Genomic DNA, 14,151 nt, shown 5'->3' with positions numbered 1-14,151 from the left:
AAATACAACCTCCCCCCCTCTCTCTCTCTCTCTCTCTCTGTCTCTCTCTCTCTCTGTCTCTCTCTCTCTCAAGCTCTTAAGCTTTGAATGATTCAATTAATATTTGAGTGATATCACTCTACTAGACCATGGTACTTCATTTCATCGGTACAGAAGGTCTGGAATCGCTCAATTGACAAACGTTAACTCACTTGAAGGCGGGTGTCTGATGAAGTTCAAAACTATTGGATCTGCCCAGTGCCACTCTGGATCTGCCAACCAATCGCACAACGTTTTGTCGTGACGTACGTCAAGCACCGGCTTTTGAGTCACTCCCTCTGTTCACTGATTGGACCGCCAAAAATCTGTTCGGAGAAAACCTAAGAATATACCGCAGGCCCAGACTGACTACTAAAGGGAAATGAAAATTGAAAGGAAGTACATAAGCGGGTGGTGCCAGGCTAGGCGAAATCTACATCGAGGGGAAATCATGTTTGAACTTGTATCTGATTTTGAAATGAAACAGTTCTAAAGAAGCTAAGGATTAATCCATGTGTATAAGTGTATGGTGCCAACTAAAACACTGGGAGATGAGCTGCCCTCCTAACAAAGAAGGAGGGCAAAACACGCTCTGCCCTCATACTTTGTGTGCTTGTTAGCAAAAGCATATAATTAGGGCAAATTATTTCATGGATAGGGTGCTAAAAGGGGGCAGATTGCGACGCAAACCGTGGTGCTATTATCGGGTGCAAGCCATTCTTTGTGGACCTGGCCCTTAAAGTCCTCAATAACTTTAAGCATGTGACCTGCTCCTATTGACAACCATGTGTTACAAAACGTAACACCATCTTCACTGGAAATGTAAGTAGTTGGGGAAGTAAATGGGGAAAACAAATACAGTAAGTATCAAACACATTAATTAATTTTCAGTAGACGGGGACGGTTTTGATCCGTACTAACATGGTCAAGTTTAGGGTATTTTGGCATCTGCTGCTTTGTGTCTGACCATTCTTTGTTATACTTATTCAATGTAATTGAATTGCATACTATCACACTTCCCCTTACACACAATCCTCCTGAGGGACTCGTCTGCCATTCATCATGCTTATACTTGCCATTGAGTGATTTGTGCTGCGAACAGAGTTAACACGTATGCTGTAATGGGACAGACTCTGTGAGGACTGTTTGAGGATCATGCGACAAAAACAACAGAGCTGCTGGTTGAACTGCTTCTGAAAGGTCTTGCTCAGCAGGTAGAGGGCTAACGGGTTGAGGCAGGAGTTGGTGAAGGCCAGGATACGAGCTACAATGCTGCACACAAAGTGAATCAAAGAAGTGTCCACCTGGTGGGGGAAAGACAAGGTGGGGGCTTTCACTCAGACTTGAATGCACGATGAACAGATACAAACAGAATCACAATTTGATTTGTTGGCCTGTTTTTGTCAAAAGCTATTTCCCATTTGTTAATCAGACACTTCAGACCATGCAAAACTTTATATAGACCTCTTCCCAATATCCACACAACAGTATATGAAGAAGGATTACGCAATATTTCCCATGGATTTTCTGACTTGAACTTTCCACTTGTAAAGCCTACCAATCCACTCTCCATTTCCAACTTGAACATTAACACTAACACAGCTTATAATAATGGTCAAGCTCAGGCTTGTTTTTTTTATGAATCCAAATCGACAAGCAATCACATACATTTCAAGTTCAAGTTCAAATGTATCTATATAGCCCATTTAAACACAATCATACTTGACCAAAGTACATAACAAGCTCAAATACAAACAAAAGACACAAGCAAACTAGGCAAGACTACTAACATTAAAAGAGACTAAGGTGTCAAAACTCAACTCAAACTGAAAGCCAACAAAAACAGGTAGGTCTTAAAGCTGGGGTATGTGATTTCTGATTAGTCAAAATTAACATGAGCTGTACACTTTGACCAATCAGAGCGAGGCTCCGATTCTCTGTTCTTATTAGGGACTTTAAGCAGCGGTGTTTTAGCGACGGCTACGGCGTCGGGGAAAGATTCCAACGGCTTCCACTATCGCCTAGCAACTCTTAGAACGGCTACTTGCTGCAGTTGGTGTAGCGCTCACAACGTCAAAACCTTGTTCTGCCGTTGTAAACAGACGGACTACGGCTCTGACTCGCTCTGACTACAGCGATAGGAGGTGATGACATAAGTTCTCGAATGCTAAAAATTCTACTCGACCGCCGTAGCCGTCCTCTCAACCGTCGTTGCTTAAAGTCCCTATTGGCATAGGGGAGGGACCAAAGAGAACAAGTGGAGTGGTTGAGGTATTTGGATTTGAATCTCTATCCCAACTGCCATTTTCTCCCCAAATCCTCCACCCCAGCTTTAAGCAATGACTTGAAAGTTTCAACAGTCAGAGCATTTCTCATTTGAATGGGTAAACTATCCCCCAGATTTGGAGCAACTATTGAAAAGTCTCAGTCACAAACAAATGTTGGTATACCATAGATAGTAAATGTGCTTTATATTCCAAAAAAAAAGAAACAAATAAAGATGATTACTTTATTGGAAATATAGAGTAGTGTTTTTCGCCTACCTGGGAGTAGTTATAGGAGCGGTATAAGTAGATGACATGACTGGGAAGCCAGCACACTGCAAAGAGACCAACAAACACCAGCACTGTCTTGGCCAAACGCTTTCTGGATTCAATCTGTTGGTTAGAGATAAAACATAATTATCAAAGGAGGACTGAGCATCATGGGGGGGACGCTCTAACATCTACACCACGAGCGCCGAGACAATACATTTTTACCATATTTTAATCATCTAATTTGTCAGTGAAAGTAAGTAGCATAAAATCAAAATACTCTGTCAATGTTAACAATATACATTTTAAACTTAAAGCTGGGGTGGGTAACTTTTTCACTGTAATATTTGGCAAAAATTTCATATTAGCCATTCAGCTATAGTAGGTGAAGTGGTCTGAGAATATCTACTCATCACTTTGCAATCCCCTGCCTCTGTGTGCCGGCCCCAAAAATTGCCACCGCTCATGTACACTTTGACCAATCAGAGCGAGGCTCCGATTGTCCGTTCTTATTGGGACTATCCATTCACTTTGGCACCGACGTTGTTGGTGTAGAGCGTGTCAGGGAGTGACCAGAGAGAACACAAGTGGAGCGGTTGAGGTATTTGGATTCGAATCTCTATCCCAAATGCTATTTTACTCCCAAATCAAATACCCCAGCTTTAACTAGTTTTAGTCTAAATGATAATCAATAAATGAATAAACAAACAGACACACATACAGAACGAAATCGGGCTACAACTAGGGCTGCAACTAACGATTATTTTGATAATCGATTAATCTGTCGATTATTTTCTCGATTAATCGATTATTAATCGACTAGTGTTTTGGTCCGTAAAATGTTATAAAATGGTGAAAAATTTTGATAAATTTTCCAAAGCCCGTGTTGATGTCCTCAAATGTATTGTTATGTCCAAAACACACAGATATTTCAGTTTACTGTCATAATAGGATTAAAGAAACCAGAAAATATTCACATTTGAGAAGCTGAAATCAGAGAATTTGGAAAAAATTTATTAAAATTACTTGAAACGATTAATCGATTATCAAAATAGTTGGCGATTATTTTAGTAATCGATTAATAATCGATTCGTCGATTAATCGTTGCAGCTCTAGCTACAACCATGGTAATGACAGTTTTAACACTGGCCTGTTGTCTTGCATTCACATTCCCCTCCATAGGCAGGTTTGAGGCGCTCCTAATCAGGCTACTGGCGATGAAGGTGTAGTATATGGATATGACCAACAGGGGAATGACGTAGAAAATGAGGAAGGAGGCCATGGAGTGGATCTTAGGGTGCAGCTCCCCAACATGGGGGTAAGGTCCGCAGGTAACAAAGCTCTCATTAGTGGAGGTGACATTGAAGGTGTGGAGGTCAGAGAAGACTGCTTCAGGGATGGCCAGGATCAGGGAGAAGAGCCAGATGAGCGATGCCCGCAGGACAATGTTGGTAGTGGTGCTTGTTGTTTGGATGTCCAGGGGCTTCACAATGGCCTTGTACCTGATAGATAGATAGATAGATAGATAGATAGATAGATAGATAGATAGATAGATAGATAGATAGATAGATAGATAGATAGATAGATAGATAGATAGATAGATAGATAGATAGATAGATAGATAGATAGATAGATAGATAGATAGATAGATAGATAGATAGATAGATAGATAGATAGAAGTAGTATGTATTAATACAAATTGGACAAATAACATCTGGTCTCTCCCTGAATAAGACAGAAATCGAAGGCATCCTCTATGCTGACGACCTGGTGTTGTTGTCTCCAACTAAAGAAGGTCTACAAAAACACCTGAACCTCATCCATTACTTCAGTCAGACATGGGCCCCAACTGTTTTCCTAGAGAAGGCTTAACTTTTGATTTTTCAAAAGCAGTCCATGAGCAAGGAAAACACACATACACGCACACACACACACACACACACACACACACACACACACACACACACACACAGTGTGAATGTATTGTGACAATATTGCCAATGCAATGGCAATGAATAATCATCATAATTACTAATATTATTATCATCTCAGTCTAAAATCCACTGGCAGGATGTCTCAAAAAGTTTCTGATTAGTTTTACAGCTAGCTCTATTACAGTCATTTGGGACGTTTTGGGATACATATTTGATAGCTGTGTTGGTATGTTAAAATATGATGCTCTCTGTTTGTTAGCTAGCCAAAAAATACACTTTGGAAACAGGGGAGACCGCTGGCACACGCTCCACAAGAAGACTAATGTAATCGTATAGGCAAAATGTTAAAAAAATATAATTTTTTTCAAAATGTGGATCTTTGAATTGTAGCATATTTTAAATTGTCGTAGTTCTGCTTTAACAAGGGTATAGGATGGTAATGTTTTCTCCATCCCTGCTGTTTGAACCAGCCTTTGAAACAAACTGAGAATACAGCACTTGTTGCATCTACCAAATATTGCCAAAACTACCAAACGTGTACAATTCCTTAGCACAACCAGCTTCCCAATGGCAGTGTTGGGAAAGTTCTTTTTCTACGTGAACTAGTTCAAAGTTCAGTTCACACACTTTAAAATGAACTAGTTCAGTTCATAGTTCATAATTCAAAATTCTGAACTAAGTTCACAGTTCAAAAATTAACTAGTTCATAGTTCTTTTTTTCAATATGTTGCTGCAGGCTGCTATTTTTCTAAATAATTGCCACATACCATATAGAACCACAGACAGAAATTATTTCAATAACATTCAGTTCACATTAGAAGCCAGCTGCAACTTTTACCCCTACAGTATATTCTCAAAAACATGAGGAAAAAGTTGCTGTTTAATGGTCTTTTTAATTAAGAATTATTCAAACAAAAACGGTTAAGGTGCAAAAGTTTTTCCATTTTTATTCAAAAAAATAAAGAAAAACCAAAAATCCCTATCTCAAAAAATTAGCATATTTCATCCGACCAATAAAAGAAAAGTGTTTTTAATACAAAAAAGTCAACCTTCAAATAATTATGTTCAGTTATGCACTCAATACTTGGTCGGGAATCCTTTCGCAGAAATGACTGCTTCAATGCGGCGTGGCATGGAGGCAATCAGCCTGTGGCACTGCTGAGGTGTTATGGAGGCCCAGGATGCTTCGATAGCGGCCTTAAGCTCATCCACAGTGTTGGGTCCGGTGTCTCTCAACTTCCTCTTCACAATATCCCACAGATTCTCTATGGGGTTCAGGTCAGGAGAGTTGGCAGGCCAATTGAGCACTGTAATACCATGGTCAGTAAACCATTTACCAGTGGTTTTGGCACTGTGAGCAGGTGCCAGGTCTTGTTGAAAAATGAAATCTTTATCTCCATAAAGCTTTTCAGCAGATGGAAGCATGAAGTGCTCCAAAATCTCCTGATAGCTAGCTGCATTGACCCTGCCTTTGATAAAACACAGTGGACCAACACCAGCAGCTGACATGGCACCCCAGACCATCACTGACTGTGGGTACTTGACACTGGACTTCAGGCATTTTGGCATTTCCTTCTCCCCAGTCTTCCTCCAGACTCTGGCACCTTGATTTCCGAATGACATGCAAAATTTGCTTTCATCTGAAAAAAGTACTTTGGACCACTGAGCAACAGTCCAGTGCTGCTTCTCTGTAGCCCAGGTCAGGCGCTTCTGCCGCTGTTTCTGGTTCAAAAGTGGCTTGACCTGGGGAATGCGGCACCTGTAGCCCATTTCCTGCACACGCCTGTGCACGGTGGCTCTGGATGTTTCTACTCCAGACTCAGTCCACTGCTTCCGCAGGTCACCCAAGGTCTGGAATCGGCCCTTCTCCACAATCCTCCTCAGGGTCCGGTCACCTCTTCTGGTTGTGCAGCGTTTTCTGCCACACTTTTTCCTTCCCACAGACTTCCCACTGAGGTGCCTTGATACAGCACTCTGGGAACAGCCTATTCGCTCAGAAATTTCTTTCTGTGTCTTACCCTCTTGCTTGAGGGTGTCAATGATGGCCTTCTGGACAGCAGTCAGGTCGGCAGTCTTACCCATGATTGCGGTGTTGAGTAATGAACCAGGCTGGGAGTTTTTAAAAGCCTCAGGAATCTTTTGCAGGTGTTTAGAGTTAATTAGTTGATTCAGATGATTAGGTTAAGAGCTTGTTTAGATTACCTTTTCATGATATGCTAATTTTTTGAGATAGGAATTTGGGGTTTTCATGAGCTGTATGCCAAAATCATCAGTATTAAAACAACAAAAGGCCTGAAATATTTCAGTTGGTGTGCAATGAATCTAAAATATATGAAAGTTCAATTATTATCATTACATTATGGAAAATAATCAACTTTATCACAATATGCTAATTATATGAGAAGGACCTGTACTTATTAACACAAACACAATCTGAGGTAGGTAACAATCATACGAAGAAGAGGTAGAACCTGAGGCTAGGTCCATGGTCTGAGTTATGGGTCTGAGTAAGCGCTGCTGCATTCATTTGTTTTTGTTTTTTTCCCGCGGTGTTTCACATTTTGATGACGGCGGCGGTGCGACGCTGTGGTGGCATGTGTTGCCAGATTGGGTGTTTTTCAGCTACGTATTAAGGGCTGTTTACGATGTCTTTTAGCAGGGGTTTTCTATGGAAATCTGGCACTCGATGAACGATTGAACAACTGTAAGAGCGCCGTTCACAAACGCCAGAATGAGCGAGTTCGCAAAAACGTTCATGAGGCAGAAATACATACGTTCAGTTCACGTTCGCCCCCAATATGAACGAGTTCATGAACGAACGTTCATTGAACGCGTTCAGGCACAACACTGCCCAATGGTATGTAGAAAGAGGGTTATTGAAGCAGTGTTTTTATCAGTGCTGGACTATGGGGATGTAGTGTATATGTTTTGGTTTATTTAAATCTATGATTTGTGAATTTTTAACAAATCTGACTGTAGCTGAATTCATTGTTCATCAAGAATTTTATCTTGTTTTATTATTGCTCCTTTTTGTATTTATTTGTACTTTATTTATTTATTCATTTATTTATCTTATTTAAATGAATATATATATAGGGGAGAACGGGGAAATCTGAGGCATCGGATAATGTGAGCCACCCCCTGTATCTAGGCAACGGAAAACATTTGTGGTCATGTGAGATATATGTTTTCAAGCCCCTCTCATTAGTTCTGGAATGTGTGGCTAGCTTTCAGGATTCTAACCGTTACAATATGTGTTGTTATGGTAGATTCAGAGTGGAAAAAGTTAGTGGTTCACTTTACCCCCTTGATTTTTCTGGTCTGTCTCAGTTTACCCCACAGCTGGGGTAAAGTGAGCCACATGACAACTTTTTTTAAAACAATCTTATTTTCACTGCCCTTTGTCTTGAAAAAATTCTGCTAATGCCCGTTTCTAGGAAACATCCTGAATTAATGGGAAATGTGTAAATTTGAGTGATAAATCATTTTAGCTCGCTTAGAGGGGAGCAAATGTAAAAAGTGGCTCAGATTACCCCGTTCTCCCCTATACATGTTCATCCTATTTTATTTCTGTTTTTCTGCTCATTATATGTTATCCTTGTAATTGTTATTATTGTGTATGCTCGTCGTCACTGTAAATGAGGGAAACCTCAGTGTCTTTCGAGTGAAAATAAAGGTTATTGATTGATTGATTTATTTCCCCAGCAGCCAAGTTGTTGCATCAGATGTATTCTCACCGACATTTTAAGCACCTTCCTGTTGCTGCAGCATGCATTTTAAAACAATTGATTATTTCCAAAACAACACATAAGCCATTTTTCATTCTTGTCTGGAGCATGAATGTTGCATTTCTCTTTTTCCTCAATTCAATGATTCTACTAGGTAAGAGACAAAACACCTATGTTTCGGCCTGTGTACCATTGTACCTTGGTAAAACTGCTTTTAGCCATAGTGCCCCTGACTCCTGGAACAGCCTACAACATAACACTCATAACTGTCAACCAATTTAAACGTATTATTTTGAATCAACCCCCCTCCACTTGTAACTGTTTTAATTAGGCTATGTTCTGCTTCATTCAATTGTTCTGAATGTTTTATTTGTTTTTGTCTCTTTGTAAAAAATCATTGTAAAAGAGGGTCACCCCTCAATTGATCTTTCAAGGTTAAATAAATTAAAATGAAATTAATTGACAGACACAGGTGTTTAATTCCAGACTCATCAACATCAACAGCCCAGTATGTTAAATGTGAATGCGGCAAACTCACTGCAACAGCAGGATTTATTTATTTAGACGAGCTGCTTTAATAACCATATATAAATCTAAATTAAAATTGAAAATTTTAATTTTTAATGAGTTTGTCTAATAAGCCTTTAACTGATTAATGTTTGCAGCTGGTATACAATTAGCCCCTTGTGTGACATCAGGCAGTAGTCAACTGGGAGGATGCTGACGTCACACTGGATATTACAGTGGCCCTGACATTTAAAACAAAACAACACATCAGAAAACACACACAAAAAAAGGATATCGCATAAAGAACACCACATTTTGTTTCTAAAATGTGGTGTTTTGTGAAATGATGCTGTATTTTGACCTTCAGAGCCACCATAATCAATCTATCTATCTTTCAGCCCCTCTAAAGCTACTGGGGTCAGGTGCCAGTCTTTTTACCCAACACCTGGCAGTATTCATACATAGAATTAGAGTACAGACACGTGAGTGGTATTAATCTTCTCAAATAGCTCTCGGCAAAATAAACACATTTTCCAAAATGTCAAACTTTTTACTTCAAATCAGCTTCTGCAGAAGGAAACCAGTCTCACTTTTGATGATAATAGAGCATTTTCACAGAAAACTGATAGCTGTAGCCTACCCTTCGCCTGCCCCTATACAAATGTATGTTTATTATCACTAAAATACTGCTCCCCATTGCCACAATTCTATAAGAGTGGGCAATGCTTATGTGGTAAAGTGAAATAGGCATCCTTATACCTTTATCGAAACACAGCCAATGCTATGAAAGGAAAGAGGCTCACATTTGTAATGCTATTGCAGTAAGTGACATAGCAGTAACCTTTGAATGTTTATCTACAACAGAAATATTCATAATGGTCATCCATTCAGATCTAGACTCTGGGGACTTACTTCATTTGAATGAGTTTGTATTCACAAATCTCAAGAAGCATTTCAATTATGTAGCTCAACAATTGTCTTTTGTTCAAACTCTTGAGCTCAAGGTTTTTAATGTGTAAACTATCAGCAGAAATGTACCATGCAGGCGATGCAGGATCATGACGAGGTCCAGCTTCTTTGTTTGAGAAGACAATAACGAAGGTGCTTAAATGCTCCCTCACATAGTGAAACAAAACGTTCCTTGTCCTTGTTACATGTCAATGAGTTTAGGTTGTGGGTGATTTCGGATTTTCTTTTCAGTTTAAAACTAATGTGTTGTGATAATTGTATTAAAGCATCGAGGGAAAAAAAAGTTTTCCCCAGCGCATTCAAATATAGACCAACAGCTACATCACTTAAAGCTATATTGCGCAACTTATATTGCCCCCATGAGGAATTCTGAGTAATTACAACAACACTGTCCGCACATCTTGAGGTAAGCCATTGGTGATCTCACATCGATCTTATTTCTTCTGCTGTACGTCCAGGTATTTTCTTAGCAGTATAGAATCAGCAACTGAAATATTTTGTGGGCTCTTCTTGACTGTGCCAGTTGTCTGGGCCAAAAGCAGTTGTAAATACTGCCATATTGAGAAATACAGAGAGTTGTGTGGGTCTGATCGGCATAATCAACTATTTGTCAACTCATTTTGCAATGGCTTGAATGTAACCAACATACATTCATATGAAAAAAGTTACGCACTATAGCTTTCACTGACAGTCGATGTTTAACAACAATTGTGGATTTAATTACGACTTTGACAATGTTTTTCCATTATTTTGATTTTGCTAGACACGTTTGAAAGAAATCAATTGACAACATTGTATTGATGATTGACTCTGAAGCTGTTGATTACCTTTAGCCTATCGTTGTACACGTGCCCTAACAGCTCTGACGCATGCCTACGCAATACTTCCCTGATCAATGCACTATTAAATATTTGGGTAACACTTTATAATAACTATCCATTGTAACTCGTTAATAGATCATTAGTAAACTCTTAATTAATGATTATTAATGATTTGTTAAGTGTTTGCTAGCAGTTTGTTAAGGATTTATAACAATGGTAGATAGTTAATAGCTTAATAATTGAATCAGTTTATCTGGGAGGTAATCCGAGATTAACTGATCACGTCACGTTCAAGTCCATGGCATGCACAGTGTGTATTGAGTTTATTTAAAAATATTTGAAAATGGGGCTGCCCTCAGTTGCCCATGCACTGTGTATAGTCTATAGCCTATTTCAGCCTCGTCGGTATCTCGGATTACCTCCCAGATGAACTGATTCAATTATTAAGCTATTAACTATCTACCATTGTTATAAATCCTTAACAAACTGCTAACAAACACTTAACAAATCATTAATAATCATTAATTAAGAGTTTACTAATGATCTATTAACGAGTTACAACGGATAGTTATTATAAAGTGTTACCAATATTTGCTTTCCATTAGAATGCTAAAACATAACGTTATATGGCGTAATTCCTTCCCAAGTAATCTGCCTATCTATATAACAAAAACAACAACAACAAAAAAGATGATAATGTGGCTGCAATATCTAGACCAATTATAAAGTTGTAGCCTATACTGATTAAAAGATGATCATAGCGACAACAACAAACATCTTAGCCTACCTGTCAGCAGACAGGGCTGTGAGAGTGAACACAGACACCCCGACCGAGGTGAGCTGAATGAAGGGGATGACTTTACATCCAACTCTCCCGAACAGCCACTCCTCTGTCAGGTAGCGGCTGGCATCCACCGGAGCGCAGGTCACCAGCAGCAGAACATCCCCCAGCGCCAGACTCGTCATGAACAGATTGGGAACATTACGGATTGATTTGGCAGAGCAAAACGTCTTGATGAGCGTGATGTTGCCAATTAACCCCAACACGGTGATTACCCCGTATACTGAAGCGACGGCAACTCCGGTGAACCACATCGTCCGTTCCGAAGTGTGGTGACCACCAGTGACGCTGCGAGACGAGTTTGGGTGCTCCATCTGTCACAGCGACTGACTACTCAATATATAATTAACTCAGACAGATGCAGACAGGCCCTTTGGAATTCAGAGAGAAGGCAAGACCACTGCGGTGACAATTGTGTGTCTAACTTCAGATGTACGTGTTCGAGCCTAGGGTCCGGTATAGCAGCTGCCACCCAGTGCGCGTAAAACACACAGCGCGCACTAAATAATCAATATGGGTGCCCGTGGTTTTGGATCTAAAAGAGAGAACAAAGGAAAATCTATCTATGTATCTACTCAAATAAAAATAAAAAGCTTAATTGGTATTTCTCTTACTTAATAAAACAATATTGCAAAAGCATCCTAGAATTTTTGTGTGTGCGTGTGCGCGCGTGCGTGTGTTCATGTAAGTATCGGTCCTCTTTTGGGAGCCAGCTCTTTTTGTGGACACTGACACTCAGTCCCGGTTCTAGACAGTTAGATTAGGGTGGGCCTGTAGAAATTTTAGGTGGGCACACTGGGCAGAGAGACCGAAGATGCGAGCGCGCGCAGAGCGCGCGAGACGAGATTTTTGTAGGCAGCCTGAGCTGATTGAAGAGAAAGCTTTGGGACTGAGCAACCTGGATGGTGGTAGTCCAGAGTTATATACTATACACACTATATAGATATATAGTATTTCCACTATTGGCTCCGATGTCTAGCTGGGTGAAAATAGTAGCCAGCCGAGGTCACAACCCTGCTAGGAGGGTTCGGGGGTATGCCCCCCCGGGAGATTTTTTTTTACCTTTTTAAAGTGAAAAAAATCTGATGCACTTTGAGAGGAAAATTAAGAGGCTAAATCTGAGGAATTTTGTGTGAACAAATAATTTGGAGACACTGGGTCGGATGAATTAGAAGCTATTGAAGAAAGACACTTAGATTTTCCATAGAAATATAAATTTGAAAATAAAATATTATGCAGGGATGGGCTTGGTGCTCTTTTTCTTTTACGGGACATATTTTTCTGTAATATAATGAATTAATTTAAATGCAGTGAGAGGAAAGAAGCAGAATAACTCTGTTTTCCAGTTATCTTTTTTTCCACAAACGAGGCTGAAATAGGCTATAGTCTATACACAGTGCATGGGCAACTGAGGGCAGCCCCATTTTCAAATATTTTTTAAATAAACTCAATACACACTGTGCATGCCATGGACTTGAACATGATGTGATCAGTTAACCTCGGATTACCTCCCAGATGAACAGATTCAATTATTAAGCTATTAACTATCTACCAAAACATTGTATTCCTTTTATTGTATGATAATTTACATTTACATAATATAAAAACTAAATAAAAAAATTATTGGGGGCCCCCCTGGCAGTCGGGACCCTAAGCAACCGCTCATTTCGCTTATGCCTCGGGCCGGCTCTGCTGACCAGTGACCACTATAAGCGGGTGGGTAACTTGGAGGCAGGCTGTCTTGCCCACCCAATAATACAATTAGAAGAAATGCATGGTAATGGTATATTCTTTAGTATTAATTAATTGTCAGAATTTTCTTTGACATTTTCTTGGACAGCGAATGAACAGGTCCGTCCGATAGTGGGTATAGTTTTTTTTTTTTATTTGGTGCGCACAGCCCACATTTGGGTGGGCACGGCCCACCCTGGCCCCTGGCTACCGCCGGCCCTGCTGACACTTTTGTCAGTGCTCAGGTAATCTACCAATATGTGTTCTCTATTTACGGGACAAATAGCATTTAAATTTATTTGGTTATTTGGTTAGAATCACCTTCTAATCTAGGCTATATCATTACACTACAGCAGGAAAAGTAGTTTTACATCACAGATTAGACCAACAATTATGATAACACATACAGTACATAACAATTTAAAGTTTTTAAGGAAATATTGAAGGTTATCCCTGTATGTGTTTTATCTCAACTACTTTTCATTAGCTGCTACAGCTTTTTAAGGCACTGTCCTGAACCTTGTTCAACTTGAAGACGAAACAGTACAGTACCAACAGTAAACATTCATTGTCAATTTAAAAAAAAGACTGATAAATTGTTACATACCCAGGGTGCACTTCCATTCTAACAAAACATCTAAACAATTTGACCATCATTGTATACAAATTACCAAAGGAACTTTTCATTTTGTGAGCATTCACTTTTCTTTTGTCACAATTTAAATCTATGATCCATGTCGTTCCAAAAGTGGTTGAGATTCTTTTTCCAGAGAGTGTCATGTTGTGCTTCTGTGAGGGCCATGAGATGTGGTGTTTTTCACACACTTACTGGTTGCATTCAACCATGCAATCTCCTGGCGACTCTAACTCCTGCAGTCACCCGCTGGGATCCTGATATGAGCCTTTTTTTCTAGGGGTCCTGTGCTGCCTCACTCGGAATAATAGATCATCACAGGTACCAGAGATGAAAGAGGGGTAATTTGTCAAGATGATATGTCTTAACTAGGGAAGTGGTCCATGAAAGACACATTGAAGTGCCTTTTCACCTCGCATATTACAGATACAAAA

General features: G+C 39.7%; 1 protein-coding gene across 1 annotated transcript; it reads right to left on the bottom strand.

Annotated features, from left to right (window-relative positions):
* Positions 1-1,040: 1,040 nt before the first annotated feature.
* Positions 1,041-11,606, bottom strand: grpr (gastrin-releasing peptide receptor; the record flags this gene model as incomplete). Its single annotated transcript, XM_080028533.1, has 4 exons — positions 1,041-1,322; positions 2,562-2,675; positions 3,703-4,054; positions 11,299-11,606. 4 exons carry the CDS (start codon positions 11,604-11,606, stop codon positions 1,041-1,043), a joined length of 1,056 nt encoding a protein of 351 aa, XP_079884659.1.
* Positions 11,607-14,151: the final 2,545 nt, after the last annotated feature.

This window comes from Ammodytes marinus (genome assembly GCF_949987685.1).
Source record: "Ammodytes marinus genome assembly, chromosome: 1".
NCBI classification, from domain to species: domain Eukaryota; kingdom Metazoa; phylum Chordata; class Actinopteri; order Uranoscopiformes; family Ammodytidae; genus Ammodytes; species Ammodytes marinus.
The sequence above is the reverse complement of the archived record's forward strand: the minus strand, read 5'-3'. Positions and strand labels throughout refer to the sequence as shown.